General features: G+C 37.5%; 1 protein-coding gene across 2 annotated transcripts in view; it reads right to left on the reverse strand.

Annotated features, from left to right (window-relative positions):
• The window catches only part of FBN1 (fibrillin 1), a 148,106-nt gene that overhangs the window by 74,015 nt on the left and 54,512 nt on the right, over nucleotides 1-19,579 (reverse strand). For both annotated transcript variants that reach the window (XM_031587628.2, XM_090148912.1), the window contains 7 exons: nucleotides 15,733-15,858; nucleotides 11,760-11,918; nucleotides 8,296-8,463; nucleotides 6,866-7,006; nucleotides 5,941-6,060; nucleotides 2,945-3,070; nucleotides 908-1,030 (listed from right to left, as the gene is read on the reverse strand). In XM_031587628.2, coding sequence (XP_031443488.1) covers nucleotides 908-1,030; nucleotides 2,945-3,070; nucleotides 5,941-6,060; nucleotides 6,866-7,006; nucleotides 8,296-8,463; nucleotides 11,760-11,918; nucleotides 15,733-15,858 — 963 coding nt within the window. The remainder of the gene's footprint in view (nucleotides 1-907; nucleotides 1,031-2,944; nucleotides 3,071-5,940; nucleotides 6,061-6,865; nucleotides 7,007-8,295; nucleotides 8,464-11,759; nucleotides 11,919-15,732; nucleotides 15,859-19,579) is intronic.

Consider the following 19,579-nt stretch of genomic DNA (forward strand, 5'->3'; position numbering starts at 1 on the left):
AAACATTAAATGTTGTTACTGGTTCACAGGATGCTGCTGTGTGTGACTTAAAAAAACAGTGTGACTTAAAAAAAAAAAAAAAAAAAAAAAGTTGAAGTGGCTGAAGTGTAAGCAAGCACTTTTGTTGCCTTGATTCCAAGAGCTGAAAGATTGTACACTTTTCAAAAAAGAAAAATCATAATTAATTTGGCCCTGTACTTGTTTTATTCTTATTTTGATTTCTGATCTGCACTTGTACAACGTGCTGAAGCATGAAGATTTATAGACAGAAAGTTTGCAATTCCTGATGGAACAGAACAGGAACTCTGATGACATAACTAGCAACCAGAGTACTGCAGCATCTCCCATAAGGGGTATTGGTGAACAAGTACAGGAAATGAGAAATACAATTTTGTTGTGGTACTCATGTCTTCATCTAGCACACATGGGCTACTGTGCACTTCTCAAAGATACTGTATTCAGTAGGAACATCCAGGCAAAAATGAGAGTCAAACCACAGAGCCAGGATGTTTGGTAGTCAAAGGCAGAAAACTTCAAATGACAAATAAAAAAATTGAGGTATACTGGAATCAAACTGCAGAAGACCTCATAGGCCAAAAAAAAAAAAAAAAGAAAAAAAGAAAAAAAAAAGAAAAAGGAAGAAAAAAAAAAAAGAGTTTAACTAGATTGTATATAACAGCCCTTGATCAAAGAATATTTCCCACTGATCAGTTAAGGCTATTGCTTAACACTGTGGAGAAGACTGAGTGCTGTTTTGTGCAATAACAAATCATTCCAGCCAATTGAAAATCTGATGAGAACTCTTCACAGTACTTCTTGTTCCCAAGGATCACTGTAACAAAATTAGGCAACTCTTGAAGTTACCATAGAATTCAGCTCTCGTGAATCCATTACTTATTGTGCTCACCTCTGCAATAGCGTCCATCAGATGCCAACTGGAACCCTGGTTTACAAATACATTTAAAACTGCCATCTTCATTGATGCACATCCCATTCAGGCACATATTCCTTATGTTGCATTCATCCATATCTGAAAGTGCATATAATAAATATAATCTTAATACTGTTTACATACAAGAACTTTACTAATGATATCCAAAAGATAATTTCCTATGTGGTTGATCAAAACCTTAAAAAGGTGAAAAGGTACACGACTGAAGAGGGCCTACAATCTCAACGTAAACAGAAGCCAGGTTAGAAGCAGAGTGCGTTTGGAGTGGTAATGAACACTTGTGTTAGGACTGAAAACTTCTGTAGCCTCTGTTCGATGAGTATAACACTTAGGATGTGGGAGACTCCCACCACTGTACTCAAGCATGCAGAAGCACTCTGCATTCTGCTGCATTTTCATCATTTCTTTCATTTAAAATAAAACATATTCCTCCCTGGACTCAGCATAATAGGTCACATAGGAAGGTACTTACTAATTATTGCTTCACATTGGCATTATTCACTCTCTGACCTAATGGCACAGCATGAAGAATTCAAATAGGAAAAGGTGGAGGTCTCAGACAGTGTTACTCCAAATCCTGCACAGCCAGTTAGTCATACACACACAAGAATTCTGTGCTTGATTTAAGTAAGCTATTACATCCTCTTTACTCTTTTACTCTTGATCCTGGCACAAATCAAATCCATTTTGGACATTACCTACAAGAAAACCAGCACTATTTACTAGATTCAGGTACAGAATTATACACAGTTACATTAAAGGGATGGCACGGTCCCGTGGTCTTTACTGATTACTGTGTGCAGATGTGTTCCTAAGAACAAAACTCAATGCATTACAGTGCCAGAGATGAAACTGTTTCATAAGTGGATGCAACAGACATTCTGGCAACATATGCAATGGAATTAAAAATGTTTTACCAGACTGCTGATGTCCTGGTTCTTATTACTATTAGCACATGGTATTTGGTGGGAAAGGAAGAAATCAGAATCAAGTTTTTTTTCCAAATTATATTCATTTTCAAATGTATTTAGGCAATACAGTTCTGTAATTAGATATTTAAAAACTAACTTAAAGTGCTAAACTATATCTAAAAAAGAGTCAGGGAAAACAGTTTTAAAATGTCTGTCTCTACTAAGGATTAACAGAATCACTACTAGCGCATAAAATCATTGGATCATAATGACATTACAATGTATTCAGAATCATGCTATTTTCCTTAATACTGCAGCTGTCTTGGACAGAAATTATGCTTCTAGACATAGTGTGTTTTCTTTTTACTTACAGGCTGTCAGACAAAAATAATTTATGATTAAAAAAAAAATCGTGTATCTATCCCAACCAGGAATTTTGGCATTAAATCTTTGAGCTGAATCACTGAGATAATATTCTGCCAAAAATGTTTCTAAGAACAGTGCTTGAAATTCCTTTAATGTATGAATAGATCATTGGGAACCCTCCCAAGGACCTTGGGAAGCATGATAAAGAACATTCTTCTTTTTTCCCCCTCTTTGCTAAAGGTCCGGGAGGTAGGAACACATCAATTATGTTTACAAATTTTTCCTAAAATGGTTTTTATAGGTCAGACCAGATTGCATCTGCATAAAACACATTTCTAGTCACCCAGTTAGATCCCATAAAGCATACTGTTAAACACACAGTAAAATCAGGCAGCATGTGACTTGTGCTCCGTTTTAAAATGTGCTCCATTTAAAAATGTACCACTCCCATCAAAGAAACTGCATTTTGCGATAGTGGTATGTGCTATTTCTCCTGCTGGACAGACATCCTGTTGAGGTTTGCCAAGCCAAGGCTCCAGAACTGGCTGCAAAAGACAGTTTACTTGCCCTCCCAGATACAGCAAAAGGTACTTAGAAATTCAATTCCTTGCTCCTTCCCTTCCCCCCCTACCAAAGGTCCTTTTCTTTTTTATTGACATGAATAATCTCTTGCAACTGTAATTACCGATATGGAGTCACTTCAGAGAAGTCTTACCTTCACAGTTTTTCCCATCAGCTGCCACTTGGAAGCCAGCGTTGCACACACAGTGAAAACTGCCATCTGTATTTATGCATCGTCCATTATTACAGATACGGCCATTCTGTAAACATTCATCAATGTCTGAAAGCCAAACAAAAAGAAAAATAATGTTTGGATTTTTTTTCTTTTTTATACTCGAGAGGAATTTTTCCCATTTTCCCATTCCCATGGTTTTTAACCCTACATGGAAACTATATTCACCTGAGAAAGAAATTATTTTCATTTCCATAACCAAATGCTAAAGGTGTGGAAAATGTTCATCAGCTTGAAATTTCAAGTTGCTGTGAAAGAATTTCAGTGAACATTACCCTGCAGCTTGCTCAAACATGAATCAGACCTTTTTAACTTTTTTTTTTTTTTCATTTTCATTCATCATGAAAATGTTTTTACTGAAATGTATCTTAACAATAGCTAACTACTGAAGGAAAGACAGGGGAAGCTTCTTTTTGTAAGGCAGGAAGAAAGATTGAGATTTTCCCACCTCAGAAAATATTTCTCCTGCTTATTTTATATTTGAAACATCAGCTCCTCATTTCCCCCTCTCTGCAGGAGGTGCTTGGCAAGTGCTTTGGAGGACCTGAATAGTGATATCACACAAGGCTGGCAGCTCTCCCTCGCCTCCAAACGAGGGGAGAGGAGATGCTGAGACAGACTGTCTAGACATTTTTCAGATTGCTCAGTGTTCTCCATCAAGGCCTGGACCATCTCCCAGAGATTCCTGCACACAAGGGACTCCGTTCACAGAGATCTCAACCAGCCTATGCAAATGCATCTAATGTACAATCACATCATCTTCACAAATATTTGGGGGGTGCCCTTCTCTAAGCCCTCTTGACAGCAGGACACTGCTGTGCTTGAGGAAGGAATAATGGACGAGGTGTCCTCCAGCATGGTGCTTCTGATCTCTAGACAGGTATTTGAGGGACAACTGATGTCGCTCAAAATTCTGAACTTCAATTTGCAGCACTGTAGTTCTGGGAAGCTGCTAAGAAATCCATTAAAATAGGTGTTTTGCCAGCAAGGAAGCAGGCCAGCAGAGGCAAGAGCTGCTCAAGTGGTAGTGGCAGCTTGCATCTCTTGACACCCAGCAAAAGCATACAGGCTTGATAAACGTTTTCTCAACTGATAAACAAGCATAACTGATCAGCAACACAGAAAGTGAGGCATTTTCAGTGCTCTGTGCCTTTTCCTTACTTTCACAGCACTCAATTGTCCCCAAGCTTGGCTTTAGTTACTCTGCCAGCTTTCTTCCTTAGGGTAGGCAGAAATGCTAAATCATCTCAACATTTTCCTGGCCTTTTAGTTTTTTAGGGTTCATTAGGATCTTTATCTTCCTGCATGGATAAAGATTTTACACTAAAAAAAGACAGATTTAAGTCAAACTTGAGGAAGAAATTCTTCACTATGAGAGTGGGGAGGCACTGGCATGGGCTGCCCAGAGCAAGAAGTAGATAAATATCTGGTCGTCAAGAAGACTTTGTTTTTCAGAAGGGGATGTAAGGAATACATTTGCAAAAGCATATCACCAAAGACAACATCTGTGCATGCAAAAAAATAAAATAATATACGAAATAGTCATGTAAAGTAATTTTACAGCAAATGTTGACTTTGGGAGGCTCCAATGCTATATGCATAATTTGCCAAATGCATCCCACTAGCTTTTTTCTTTTCCCTAAACTAGTCCTAAAAATACCTTCAGAAAACAAAGATTCTGCACATCTTAGCACTTTCCAAACTGCCTGTCAAGCAAGCACAGTTCTCATAGATTGCAAAGGAACTGCTAAGTGACCACACTTTAATGCCATTAAGCTACTGGGCTTCTGACAAGCATGTGTTTGTGTAATGAATCAGTCAAATTAAAAGCGTGTGACAAAAATGACTCATAAGTAAATTCATCACCACTGAGACTCCACTTCAGCACTCCTTCACCACTAGTAAGCTGAGTTATGAAGATGCTTCTACAACTTGGCTGTTTGACAGCAATTAGCAATACTCCCAGCAACACGCAGCAGTGGTGCTGGCTCTGCACGTCACCCCAGATTGGAGTAAGCTTCTGTACCACAAATACCTTTTGGATTCACAAAGGAAAAAACACTCTAATGCAGCTAACTTTCTTCTGGCTCTTTAGAAACTGCTTCAGAAAGCAAAAACAAACTAGGATTTCGAGCATTCAAATTTATCCTACTTCATTTAGATGCACATTTTTTATGGAATATCAAAGTAGTATTAATTCTCCTGCATGTTGTCTTATGGCATAGTGATATTAAGTTGCATTCACCTTTGCTGTCCAATTACTATCGTAGGACAGTTTTGGAGTCTTAGAACCCTGATCACTGCGGATTGAGGCAGGAAGGCAGGATGAAGACCATCAGCACTGCTATTGAGCCTGTTCTTCAAAAATACCAAAAATGGGGAGTCTACAGCTTCCCTGTCTAGCCTTTTCCCATGCTCTGCTACTTTCTCATACCTTATCTAAGCTGTCATTGTTGTACTGTTCTTTGATTTCTTCCTCTTACAGTGGAGAGGAAGAACACATGGACACTGTGCTCTTTATCCACCGGAAGACTTTTTTTTCCTTCCACCTCTGTTAGTCTTTCAATGATCTCTTAACAGTCTTTTTTCCAGCTCCAACTGGATTCTTAATCGTCCTCATGTATCAAAAGTAAAAATGATTAAACAGTTAAAAATAATAATGTCTTCCAGTTCAAAGCCACAAATGATGCCAAGATACTTCCAGCACAGGACAAAATGTCTTTCTTCATAATCCTGCTCACAGAAGGCCAGCTCTGGCAGATTAACCATTTCAAAACAGTACTTTTTACTGCCTTATTTGATCATTAGGAAAAAAGAAAAAAATCATACATAATAAATGTTAAATGTTGCTTAAAAATGATTTTTCCCTTCTAGCATGAATACAGTAAAACAGATTTGGCTATAAAACAGTGATTTACCTCGGCACTCTGTTCTAGTTGGTGTGCTCTGATACCCTATTCGACACTGGCACATGTAGGATCCCTGGGTGTTCACACAGTCTCCACTGATACATGGATTCTTCTCACATTCATCAACATCTGCAAAACAGTACTTTTTTTATTAAGACATTGGCTGAAAGGCAGTCAGGTCTGCAGAGTTACTTTATTGTTTCATATTTAGTGAAATAGTGTGCTGCAATCTAAAAGGAAAGGGGACACCACTGAATTCCCAGTAACAGGACATCACATTCTAAGCTAAATAGGAACTGGGAAACTCAGCAAGAAATTGAGAGTGCTCAACAAGACAAGATACTACAGTAAAGGCCTCAATCCCATAATTAGGCATTTCCAGCCCTAGAAGTTACAAAATTTTTGACAGAAGCAAAATCTTCCTTGTATGAGACAGCTAATCCTCACTGTTATTATCAGGCTCTGTCTGAGTTCCAAAATCAAAGACCTCCAGAGTCCAACAGGATACTCCAGATCAGATGAAAGAAGATTTGTTCATTTTACTAAGTGTGAGTTCATGACTGCTATTTATTTTAATTTTTTTTACAATAGTTCATTTGCATACTCAAAGAGCTGGTAGCTTTTTGAATAGGTTATCTTGAATCACTAAGGAACATATGATAGTCAAAGGTTAATTAGGAATTCTTATTTCTGTATACTTCTGTGACAAGTTACTAGATTTGGTAAATGCTTTCCTAAAGGCAAAGCTACTCTAGAAGTAACTTCGCAGTTGAAAATGGTTTTTGCCACCATTTTAAATATGAAGTCTATTTACTGTTGCTTGGGGTTTTCTTTCTGAGGATTTTCGTTTCATGTAAGAACTCAGAAATCATGTAGAAAATAAAAAGTTGGTTTAGAAATTTCCCCCCATTATTTAAGGTAGAAAATCTCATACCAATACATTCCCCTCTAACGTCCAGTTGGAATCCCTTGTTGCACTTGCAGCGGTAGCTTCCAGGAGTGGGAATACAATGCCCATTAAGGCAGAGATGCCGGAACAGCTGGCAATAGTCAGTGAAGTTCACCGGCAAGATCACTGAAACAACAGAGTTAGAAAAATATTTTAATAGCTCATCATAATCATTTTTGGTAATCTGCAACTTGGACAGCATTTTTCATAAAAACTCAGCATTTACCTTCCCTCACAATGTGAATTACATACTACAATCAGCACTGAAAGAGAGAAAGTAGCACTTTGTCTTTAAGAGATCTGTCTGAAAACAGCTAGCAACCACTGCCTTTTTCATTGTGGCAATCACATCATCTGATGTGTTTTTTCCTTTCATCCTGCAAAAGAGAAAAGGGAAGAGGAATCTACTCACACCTAGGGGAAAAGTGGGTGAGTGGCACCCCAGATCAGCAGAGTTGGAATAATGGTTCAGTTATCTCTATTTCCACAGACAGCCAGTGAAAGAGGGCAGGAATAATGCTGGAAGGTATGCCTATACGGTCTTTGGCAGGCAGATGTGAGCTGGCTCTATTCGTGCTCCCAGCTGACTAGAAGCTGTGCAGCTACGTCAGTGTAGTGTCAGGCCTGAGTTAGCATACTTTGCCTCTTAGGATTATTAGCTCAGCTTGGTGCTGACCCAAGACTAAATAGCTTCAGCTGGTGCCAGTGCAAATGGAGTCTGTCTGCATCTGTACAGAGCATGGGTGAAACAAACTTGTGCTTATTTGCAAAAGACTATGTGGTTACACCAAATGACTTCAGGTGGTACATGCCTACAGCAGACTATATGTTCACTTAGTAAACTCCCTGAGAAAGGGACAGAACAAAGAATGCATCTCTATGCTGCTCTGGCTTCCTCCTTGCTCTGGGAAATCTTACCTAACCCTGTGTATCACCAGAACAGTTCCTTCTTCAAATTGGGTTCACTTCAGTACGCACCGGACTAATATTTTTATCTGTACATCTCCTACTTGGCCAAGCAAGAGTGAAGAAAACAATTTGAAAGAAGCAGCTTTCTTGTAGCCAAGCCCTTTAAACTAAGTAACAGTCATAACTTAAGAGCAAGTTCCACAACACTGACACACAGCAAAGCTCACAATAGCCTTAAACAAATGTAACTGTTATAATATATACATCTCAGTACAGATAGTGAGGATGTAATGCTGGAATCCTATTTTAAGGAGAAAAACACTACCTATGAGGTATACTTGCCATAAAATACATGGGAACCAGGCTATGATTAGAAGGACATCCAGTTAAGTGCCAGATAAACTAAGCAAGAGATACCATGAGCTGAAGAGAATATACTGCACCTGAGAAATGTATTTTTAAACAGAAGCAAATGGTGTAGCAAAAGGTAAATATTTACTTCTTACCATGAGGTGGTGGAGCCCGAGATGGATAGACAATTTCTGGCTGCTGAGGGACTAGAGGAGGGTAAGGACCAGGAAGAAGGGGTGGAGGGATGACTTCAGGACGGCCTGGAGGAAGGTCAGGTCTTGCTGGCAGCAGAGCAGCTACTGTGCACAATTTGCGATACTCATCTGAAATGTGAAAACATGGATGCACCATATGCATGTGTTGCAGCATATCCCATTTTATCCAACTCAACTTTTCACAGCATTTCAGATAAGCAATAACAAATTTTAAACAATCTGGAAACCCCGAGCCTATATCGGTTTTCTTCATAGCAATGAGCTTTGTTCTGTGAATCAAATCATTAATCCAAAGGAGGATATTAATACTGCTTGTCAGAAGAGTGTTAGAAAAAAACTGACATTGATAACAAAACTGACATTCTGGATATGAAATTTAACAGTGAGGCTGAGATCTGGTCTTAATCTAATTTTAATCTGATTTTAATCATCAGATCTTTGATGAACTCAGTGAAAAGTTTACCTAAAGAAGGACTTTTGGACATGATCCCAAGTTAATTTAATACGAAGCTTGCCATAAAGTTAGAAAAATACTGAGCAGGGAAAAAAGCCCAGTTTCAACTGGATTTCTTAAAAGTTAGTCTCCTAAAACAAAGAAATATAAATATTAGCCAAGAGGCAAAACCAATTAGAGAAATGAATACACTAACACTATTTCACCATCCAAAGGAAGTTTGCCAGTAAAAGCAGAAACCAAACAAGGTGCATTTTAAGGAACACAGAGAAAGAGAAACGGAGTCTGATCCACAGTAAATTCCTCCTTCCCCTAATGGGAAAATGATCTGTTTTGCTGTAAACAATGTTTATACTGAGTGTCATACATTCTTTTATTATCTCTATTTGTGGCATCTGTCCTACTAACCCACTTTCCCTCCTGCCCCCAACTCTTTTGTCCTCGGGAAGTGTGGTTTTGGAAAATTTGATCCAAAGAATGCACATAGAGTATCACAATTAAAGATCACATTTCCAGCTGACCTGATTCATGTCCGCAATTTGTGTGTACACAAATTACTATTTGTGCAGACAGTATCTTGGAACTTTTAATTTTAAAGTTTATGGCATAAGAGGGGAAGGGAATTATGAAAACAAAAAGCTAAAGAGATGCATGAATTGCTGGAGCAATATAAAATGAGAACTGAAAAATAAGTTCAGTGCTGGGAGAACAAGGCTGAATATTTCAGCCTTCAACACTTTCATCACACCTTTTTTTCCACTTGTAAAACGTATTAGAAATTCATCTGGAATCACAGAGGCTTTTTAAATAAACATGGTAGCCCAAAATTCTGCCCTCCCTAATTATTATTGTGTTTATTTTAATGCTCTTAGGTGACCAGTTTGTTTTATTTGTCTATTCATTTCCCTCTAGTGTTCCTTAGGGGATTTTAATCTTTAAATCATTTCAAAGAAGTATTTACTATATTTTATTTGTTTTGTTCTTGCATTCTATTTTGCTTATTTATAACTAAGCTGAATTTGTTCTCTGTCAGTGGTCTATCTGTGATAAAAAAGACAGAGAGATATTCAGAAGAAACAGCATCTGCATAACTGCATACACAAACTCCACTATGCAAATGTTTGCTAATGATGGTTTTAAGAGTTGATTCTCTAATCATCCATTCTCTACAACCCACTGATCAGTCTCTGTGAAAGAAACAATACTGTATTTCTTTTCTACTCTAGACTGGTAATGCCCAATTATCCAAAGGCAATTCACCAAGAGCAGAGGCCTTCCACACAAAAAGAAGTCATGGCCTTGGGGCTGCCCATTTATTGAATGGAATTAGCACACATGAAGGAGCTGTTTAGGTGAGAATTGAACACATGCATTAGTGGATGCCTGAGACACCACTTTTAAAGTATTTATAGCATCAGTGGTGAGCACTGTCACTCCACATAAACAATTATTGCCATGTTATGCAAAGAAATACAGTGCAAGCCCTTTTTATTGCAACTTTAATCTCCATGTATAATTTCCAGCCATAAACAACCTATTTTATAGTACCATCTGGTCTGCTGCTCGCATTGAAAATGCAACCACTTGGTTATGTTATGCAGCTAGTGCTCCACTTCATATAGCTATGTATTCCCATTTTAGAACTAGGAAGACTCTGGGACACTGATACACTTCACAGGCGGCTCTAAATTCCTCATCTCGCTTTCTCAGGATATATTGAGGAATAAATGAACACAATTAAATAATGACAGCAATAACTTGCACATGTTTAAGGCATTTCAAATAAATTCAAAATATATTTGAAACAAGCAAGTTCAGTCTCAATCTATATCACAATCTAAGTCAGGACAAAAATTTGGAATATAATCATGGGGACACCCCGCATGGATTTTTGCATCAAAAAGCCCTGGATTCTAACTCTTCCTCATTCATCTTTCAGTCAGCACTGTGAGCTGAACTACTTCACTTTTCTACCCAGCTTATTCAGTAGTCAGATATCAATAATTAGAAAGTATGCAAAGAAAACAGGGATTGTCTCAATCTGTTAAGGTTGAGGAGCTGTCTCCTTCCCGTTTCAGATGAGTATCAATAGACTACACTATTTTCTTAGCATTATTTGTCAATATTGGACATTTGACATATTTAAAAACTATTAGTAAGATAGTGTCAGAACCAGGAAAAGACCTTCTGGAGTTCTGATTTTGGATCCCTCTTCAGTATTATATTTCCACTCAAAGAATTAAGACCAAGAATTACAAACACTCCCGTATGTGATCTCTGACAATTCAGAGCTATACTGCAGTACTGTTATGACCTCAGTTCCTCCCTAAACTTTGCACCTCTCATGAGCTTTGGCCTAGCAATCCTTGAGCTTCTTGTGTTCTTTCATTCCAAAGCAGTTCTAAACAAACTCAAAGACATATTTCCTCCACTCCCTCACACTTAGTTTTACAATATTCTCTAAATTCTTATCTCATATATCTGGGGATCCTGATACACAGCAAGGCAATAAAGTACAACACTTTTTGGTAGCAGACAGAAATTATTTTCTTTGTCAAATTCTGGTACAGCAGCTCAGGAAGCTAGATATAAGGGAAAGGAAACCCCAGTTGTCCAATGAGAACAAAATTACAGAGGGATCTATTAGAAGGCTCTGGAGGAAGTAACTTGAGCCTAAAGAGGATGTTGAAAACAAAAACCAAATCAGGCTACAAATCATCAGTAAGCAACAGATAAAGTCCTTTGACTATGTTTGCTTGCTGCAGCCTGTTGGGGGGTCCTGAGCAACCTGCCGTAAGAGACTCTTCTTTGAGCACTAAATGATTTCCCAAGGTGCCTTCCAGCCTCAATTATTCTGTATAGTACGGTAATGAAAACATTACTGATAAAAGAAAATGACTGCCTAATTCAGTGCTCGATCACAGTCATAAAAATACAGGTGGATTCATACCAGTGGATCTGATTGGGCACATTTCAGGGGCACTGGCTGCAGTAGAAGACCAGCATCGGCCGCTGTCACAGCAACACTGCATTTTGGACAAAGGCTGTGGGAGCTGATTGCCACAGCGCCCATTGGTCAGAGTAGAGAAGCAGTATCCAGGACGCACATCTACCAAAAGAGAGAGAAATGGATATGTAATCATCAATCCAAAGAGGAATATGACTTTAACAGAAAGGAAAAGCCCTGCTTTACTTGGTTTATTACACAATCTATCACACAGCACTTGCAACATCACAAAAAAAACAGAACGCAAAACGCACAAAACCAGAAAAACATTGGTAAAATTTTGGCTACTTGGAGTTCAATGCAGGTGAAATACTTTCTGTGTGAACGCCGAAGTGAAAGGATGTCAATGAATCAGAGAAGGAAAAAAGAATGGATATGCATCAGTGTCTCCAGAGAAAAATTCCAGTGTAATCTCTATTAAAGATAGTACCAGATCACTTCTGTTTATGCTTTGATTTGAAAGACACAGATATACAGCAATAAACTCAGTGTTGCAGCTCTCAAAGCAGTAATTCACTTTTCATTAGTCATAGCTTTCCCAGCTGAAGTATGTCATGATTTGACAAGATATAGGCTTGCAGGCAAGAAAGAGCAGCACAGCTTTAACTAGTGCCATCACATTGTTTATGGAGATGTGCTGGCCTCCTGTCCGAAAAGGGTGAGCACGTGCTGTACAAAGAACATCTCGTACCCAGACTTCATACAGTTAGTTCTAACATTGCACAGAAGATCCCCTACTTTAGAGAAGGGAGAGAAAATGTGGATGGAGGAAAAAATAAAATAAAAATAAAATAATCTTGTGATAAATATACAGCTCTGAGCAATTGTTTAACAATAGGTCACATCATGTCAAATTCAATAAAAGCTGAAGTGTGGCATGATAAACCAGATCAAGTTTGTTTCTAAAATATATGACCATTTGCTGTCAAAGTGTACTGGAAAAAGATGCAGGTATCAACTTACAATGGCAGACACCATTTACTAACGAAACAGCATCTCAGTTATAGAGAGCATGGTATATTTATCTGCCCTTCTCTCTGCTTTCCAGAGTTTACTAGATCATCCAGTGGATACATATGTAAAAAAGAGAAGTTTCTTACTATTTTGAGGAAACTGATATATAGTGATACATTGGGAGAGTCTGTGACACAGATACTATTGGCAGTACAGCTAAAAAAAGTCATTTGGCCTTTGTTTCTAAATTTTAGTTAGTTCAACCTTATTATCATATACTGGAAATCTGAAATAGAGAAAAAATATATATTCAGTTCTGCAATTGGCTTTCTGGTACCTAACTAAACTGCTGAACACATACACTTTAATCTACCATTTTAAAACCAAAGAAAGTGCTGATGCAAACTGTTTCTCACTACATCTGTTGTAATTTTCCTCTTTATACAGAGTAGAGGTGTATTCAAATGCTTGGTGTGATATTGGGGTGCACTGTAAGGAATGGAGTATCTAAACCACACTATCATCACCTCCTGTAAGCTGTCTTTTTCAGTTTTGGCCGGTATGAACTTTCAAAACAACTGAAAGCAGTAATGGGCAGAAGAAAAGGATCAGACGAGTTCTTTGCAAGCACAAAATGTGTCATAAAAAAAATAAACAAATATATTTTTCTACCTACAGGTGTAAAAGCTTATCCCTAAACCATTTTCAGAAAAATACAGTAAACTTCAGAGGAAAAATGGCAAATCTTTTCATATTCCTAATTATTTTCTTATTTAGTTTTAGTTTTAGGTTTTTGGTTTTTTTTTTTTCATTTTCTGTTGCAAAAGGGAAAAGACACAAAAAAGGTCAAGAACAGCTGGAAACAACTTTTCTTGAGTTTCAGAAACATAAAATCATTTTCAGCTTTTAAAATTTTAGTATTTTTCAGTAAAAAAAAAAAAAAAAAAGACAATAAAAAAGCCCCATGGATATAAACTTTCAAGAAAAATAAGCTTGCTTTTTTTTCTCTTTAAATACATCCATCTAAAAGTAAGACTGAGATCTATAAGATTTCTTCATAGCATTCTCCATGTATTTGGTCAAGATGTCCTACTTTTGTTTCTGCTCTCCAGCTCTAGGAGATACCATCTTTCCTGTGCCTATTCAAATCTCTAAGGTTTATAATAATGGAACTCCCAGTTCCCCCTTTGGATATTTGTCTCCATTTGAGTCCCATAAGGGAAATATTTCTCAGAAGCACTTCCTTCTCTGTAAAAGAATAGACATGCTCAGCTCATGCTTTTCACTTAAGACAGACATGTTGTAATTGAATCAAGAGTACTCGTTTTGTCCAGCTCTAATACAGATTCAAGTTCTATCCCTGTTAATATGGCAAGTATGTGATATGCCTTGTAGACATTACTCCAAAATATCTGTAGACAATTAATAGTGCTTTCCATTTAGCACGTTTTGCCTAGGACACGAAGCCAAAATTTTAATGATGGCTCACAGTCTGGCATATTACTTAACAAAGCCTGTAATCATTTAAATCCTCAATTCTTTAGTTAAAGTTATTTCAGATTGCAAATGCAGTGGGTAAAAAAGACTGGAAAAGTGCAGGAATGTAATGCAGGGGTGAATGCTGGGCAATCCTGACTGAGATATAAGTATAAAAAGTAAAAAGAAAATAGCAATTGAGCTTCTCCATAGGATTTCTTTGCTTCAAAAAGCTGCATAAATATCTTTTGTAAATATTAACTACAAGCAGAAATCAATGATCCACAGTCATTTGAGAGCTGTTCCTCTGGGGCAATATAAGCAATTCTCCATCAGCATTTTAAGTGAGCAGTACATATCTAATCTACCAAAATGTTATTCTTGATACTGGAAGAAATACAGTTCATTTCTCTCATCGTGCAGAAACAGAATGGCAATAGAATATATTTGAATAGAATGTTTCAAAATTAATCATAATCCAAATTATTTCCAGAACTCTGAAGAGAATTATTATCACTTGGTACTTTGCTCTGTGAAGTCATTTCTGTTCAACTCTTTCCCAAACGATTTTCTACCAAAGGTACTGAATACAGCAAGCTCTCTTGAACTTTGGCACTCTCACTGCGCATGAGCCTTTAAAGTTTACAAGCTAAAATCAAGGAGATAAGTCTTTCATTTGATAATCATTGTCATTTCATAATGACAATGATTGCTCAGAATTTAGCACTGGCAGTCAAAAAAAAGTAATTACTGCATTAAAATGAGAGAAAAGAAAAAAATAAAAAAATAAGATACTCGACCTGCTGCAGAGCATGCTATATGATTCCCAGAAGTAATGTGTAAGTGCACTAACACTGCTCTTTCATGGCTTTGGCACTGCACTGGCAATCATTTAATTCACATAGTCCTTTGATAACTAGTGGAATGTTTGAAACACTGGTTCTGCTGTACCACAGTGAAAGCCAGAAAGAACAGCACTGCAACATCATCACCATTATGAAAACAGAACCAAGTGCCCCACACCCAGTTTATCATGCTATTTTAGTGACAAATATCTGCACTTCAGAATGAGAAAAATAAAAACAAAAAGGCTGTTTGGAGTGAACTATCTTCCTTCTGAAGTGTATTTGCTTTTCTAAATGGCTACTGAATATAACATAGACTAAACTAAAGACAAACACTAGAGCATGAATATGAAGCAGATCTGTTAATTAAGTTCTGTCTACTTTAACACAATACATATGGCATGACAGAAAAATTCTAAAATGAATTATCAAAAGAAGGTTACAACAAAGAGTGAAAGAGGAAACATTTTGCAAATGGAAAAATTATTTCAGAATGCAGATATAGACATATGATGGACTTCTATATAAAAGGATTTAAAGATGACAAGTTGAAATATATTTCTTATACACCGTTACCCATTTCTGATATTCATGAATGCTCATGACACCTTCTGACTTACCACTTACAGTATACTACTCACCTATGCATTTTAAGCCATCAGGAGCTGTATAAAACCCTGGAGGACACTTGCAGAAGTAACTACTGACTGTGTTTGAGCACTCTCCTCCATCACAGATTCCAGGAATGGTGCTGCATTCATCAATATCTTCAAGAAAAAAAATGATAAGCAGGGTCATATTATTTACATTGGGCAGATAGGTGTTTTATAATTACTATTAATGACCCAACTTTCTGGTGTGAGATCCTTACTAATTGACATACTAAGAATGTGGTCATCAGTTTTGAAAGAGGATTAGAATCTTTCACTACATATCTTAAACACAAGCAAAATAAAATCTAAGAAAATATCTGTAAATTGCAAAAAGAAAGAACTTTTGTTCTACTGCTGATAATGATGGATGAAAATCTGTAACTGTAGAAAGTAAAAGCAAGTAAACCATTATTTCTTAAAACTGAGTTCTGCACATTAAGAAAATTTACATAGAGCCTGTAACGACCATAGTGATCAGGAGCATAACTGTTGTATCTTATGGTATCTTCAGCAGTACTGCATCTCCTGGCACCAGAGAGCCAATGGTTCAGTGCTGACTCGAAGGGAAGCACAGCACCTTCTGAACTGTCTATCCATCTTACTGCACTTGGTTTCTTTTCTTGGAAATCCCCAACAAAGCACTGACCAGCTATGCAATTCAACAGGATTATAGCACAGAGTAGGATGGCTGCAAGCAATAAAATTATCTTTTCTGTTTTTTACTTGTTTCTTTGGCAACAAAAAGGCTCTCCACTAGGTGAATGCTCTGAAGTTCCAACAGATTTCTAGACAGAAACTGAAATATCCACCATAGAATGTGTGGCAGAATTTATACACAGAATTCTACTCAGATTTTGTTAAAAATTTTAAAATAAAAGTCCATACTGTGACCATGTCCATCACTAACAGATTCTGACCAATATAATAAATATCTAATCATAGCTGCATACATGAACGGAAGGAAAGTAAAGGACTTTTTTCACAGTTAGCAGTTTGAGTCGCATAAAGTCCTGCAAGAAACAACCTATGCTAGCCCTAATTGCTCCTTTATTACCAGTAGTAGCCTGCCTGTGATGTGTACTTTCCCCCTGGCTTCCAGTGACTGTCTTAACTATGCAGCTGTATCTACTTAGCAGTGCTCTCATCTTCTAGGAAGCTGGAGTCCAGCTGAGCTTAAAAACAGCTCACTTTTTTCCATGGTAGAAAGGTAGGTTTCTTCTAGAGTGATCAATGACAACTGCCTGTCACAGCCATCTATGATCAGTGAGTATCTCTACTGATAGGGAGAGACAAGCCAGAAATAATGGCTTCACAGGATTCTATCCAACCTCATCTCCAGAGATCTACAAACAGATAGACACATGGCTATAATAATGATTTCACCAACCACAAAAATTTTTGAGATGAAATAGTGCAACACCACCCAGTGCACCAAAGCAAGGAATGAATAATACTGTAGTCATTAAAAACGATTGTAGGAATTTAAATGTAACGCCTAAACTGGAATTTGGCCCCAACAGATGGGGGAACACCCGAAGTCCCACAGGCCTATTAGTGAGCTTTTAAGCAAGTAGAGAGGATCTCTGTTTAACTTCTCCTGGAGGACTGTAATATAAAAGCTGCCTATTCTTCTTTCCCTAGGTGAAGAATTGGAAGCCCTACTACTGCAAAGGTGGCCCCTCATCTTTGCAGAAAAGTAGAGGGACTGAAGTGGCATACAGACAGCCAAAGTTCACAGTCCCATCCTAAGCTGTGCAGGGCGCTGGGCCCCCTGAGCACACATTCCTCCCAGCATCTTGCTAGCTGTCGTGATGTGGGTCGCATTCCTTACTTGGGTGTGCAAGAGGGGTGTGACTTTTTGTTCAGTGCTACTTTAAGGGTGTTGCCAGAGCCCTGAGTCTCAGTGCCGTGGGAGCACTGCTAAGAGACTTCTGGCTTCTGCCCCAGGAATATACTCTGCAGGAGTCCCGAAAGTCTCAGTGACAAAAAATGTGGAAATTGAATTTTGGTCTGAATAGAGCCCTTAATTAACAGAGAAAAATGCAGTTGTAAATGGATCATATTCAAGCATCTTCTGACTCAATTTCACCAATGTTTATCTTAAACTCAGTTTGCCACTGTTTATATAGTCTGACCTTTTTAAAAGCAAAATCACCACTCTTTATTTTAGGGTTGAGCCTAACCCAAACAGTATTTCACTGTTTATATTAGTGTTGACATTCATGTAAGCAATATTGTCATTATTAAGCATGCAAGTTTTATAAAGGTAGGTATACTCAATGTACTCACAAATATGAATGTCATTCTAAGAAAAATTCTCCCACCAATCACCACAAAAAAAAATATATTTACCTCAGCTTTAATGCAACTGGAAGAGGAATGCTGATATGAAGCAGTGAAATAATGCAACACCTAAAATCTAATTTTCCATCAGCTGTGCTGATAAAGAGAACTTCATCCAGCACATCTCTTTTCCCCATCCTCTTCTATTGTCTCTCTGTATCTGATGATTTCTCTCATGATCTTACTTGAACTATGACACAAAATAAAATGGTACTGCTAGTTCAGCAGATAGCTCCTAGTTCTAGTTCTTGGGCTCAGTCAACTATTACTTAACTGTTACCAACTGCAGGCTCTGAAGGTACTCTTCTACATGATTTAGCAATCAAAACTATTGTAGCAATGTTTATACAGTGCATCATATGCAAGCCTACAGTTCTCAGTTTTCCAAGTATTAATACTTAACAAAGCACGTGTTCAGGTTTTTTTTGTTCACCATGTTCTTGGTACTTCATCTGCAGAAGGAAACATTTGCAATGTTGTTCTACTCTGGAGTTGGCCTACTTTCTGCCAAAACCACTGGCAGTCAGTAAGAAAGCCATGCTATGAACAAACTCCTCTGAAACTGCTTTCCCTAATCTGTAATTAAGCTACAATATTTTCCTTGAAATAGGGTATTTTTCTTTTGAAAGACTGTCATAATTCTTCCAAACTGACTAAAACTTTTTTTAGTACTTTCTTAAAAACACCTGATGCAAAAAAAGGTGGTGGATGCACACCTCACTTTCATGATCACCTTAAATTCCTGGTGGTGGTAGTTCATCATTTCTGCTATCTGAAGGGTTGGTTTAATCTGCAAGATGCTAAATACTTCTCAAACAATGGAAAATTCTCTGGGAAGAGTCAACTAACTAGTGATTACTCAGATTTTATCCTTCAAGATTAAGATTGCAGTAACTATGCCTGATTATTATATTTTAGGGAAGAAAAAGTCATAACAAATCACACTTAAAAATTTGCAAGAGTCTTTAATCATGCAGCCAAAATTTTCACAATAATATCTAGTACACACTCCTCTTCCAAATTATGACTAGCAATAAGAAAGATAACATGTTTGTCCTTCTTAAACATCTGCAACTATAAGGGTAAGTTTAGAGCTTAGTCCTGCAGTCAACACTCAGCAGTATCCAGCTCTCATTAATATCAAATACAATTTAACTGTGTATGTGGAGATGCGTTGAATCTTCTAGTCACATACACTTCTTGGTTAAAAGATACACAGACAAGTGCCTCACGTGTTTCTTAAGAAATATATCAGTTTAAAACATTTTTTAGTTTTAATGTTTAATTTGTTTCAGATGTACCTTTAAGTCTGCAAAATGTTACGTGAATAAAAGGTTGGGAAAAGTTGCAGGGCTAATATTTAAGACTCTCTGCTTTAGAAGGAGAAAGGACAATTATCCATGTTTGCTGTGAAGAATGCATTTGAAATTCAAGGAAAAATAGTCTGGAAAGTTTGTTACAAACTTGTAAACAAAGTTGGCCCCAAAAAGAC

Source organism: Phasianus colchicus, chromosome 12, assembly GCF_987193195.1.
Source record: "Phasianus colchicus chromosome 12, bPhaCol1.hap1.1, whole genome shotgun sequence".
NCBI classification, from domain to species: Eukaryota; Metazoa; Chordata; class Aves; order Galliformes; family Phasianidae; genus Phasianus; species Phasianus colchicus.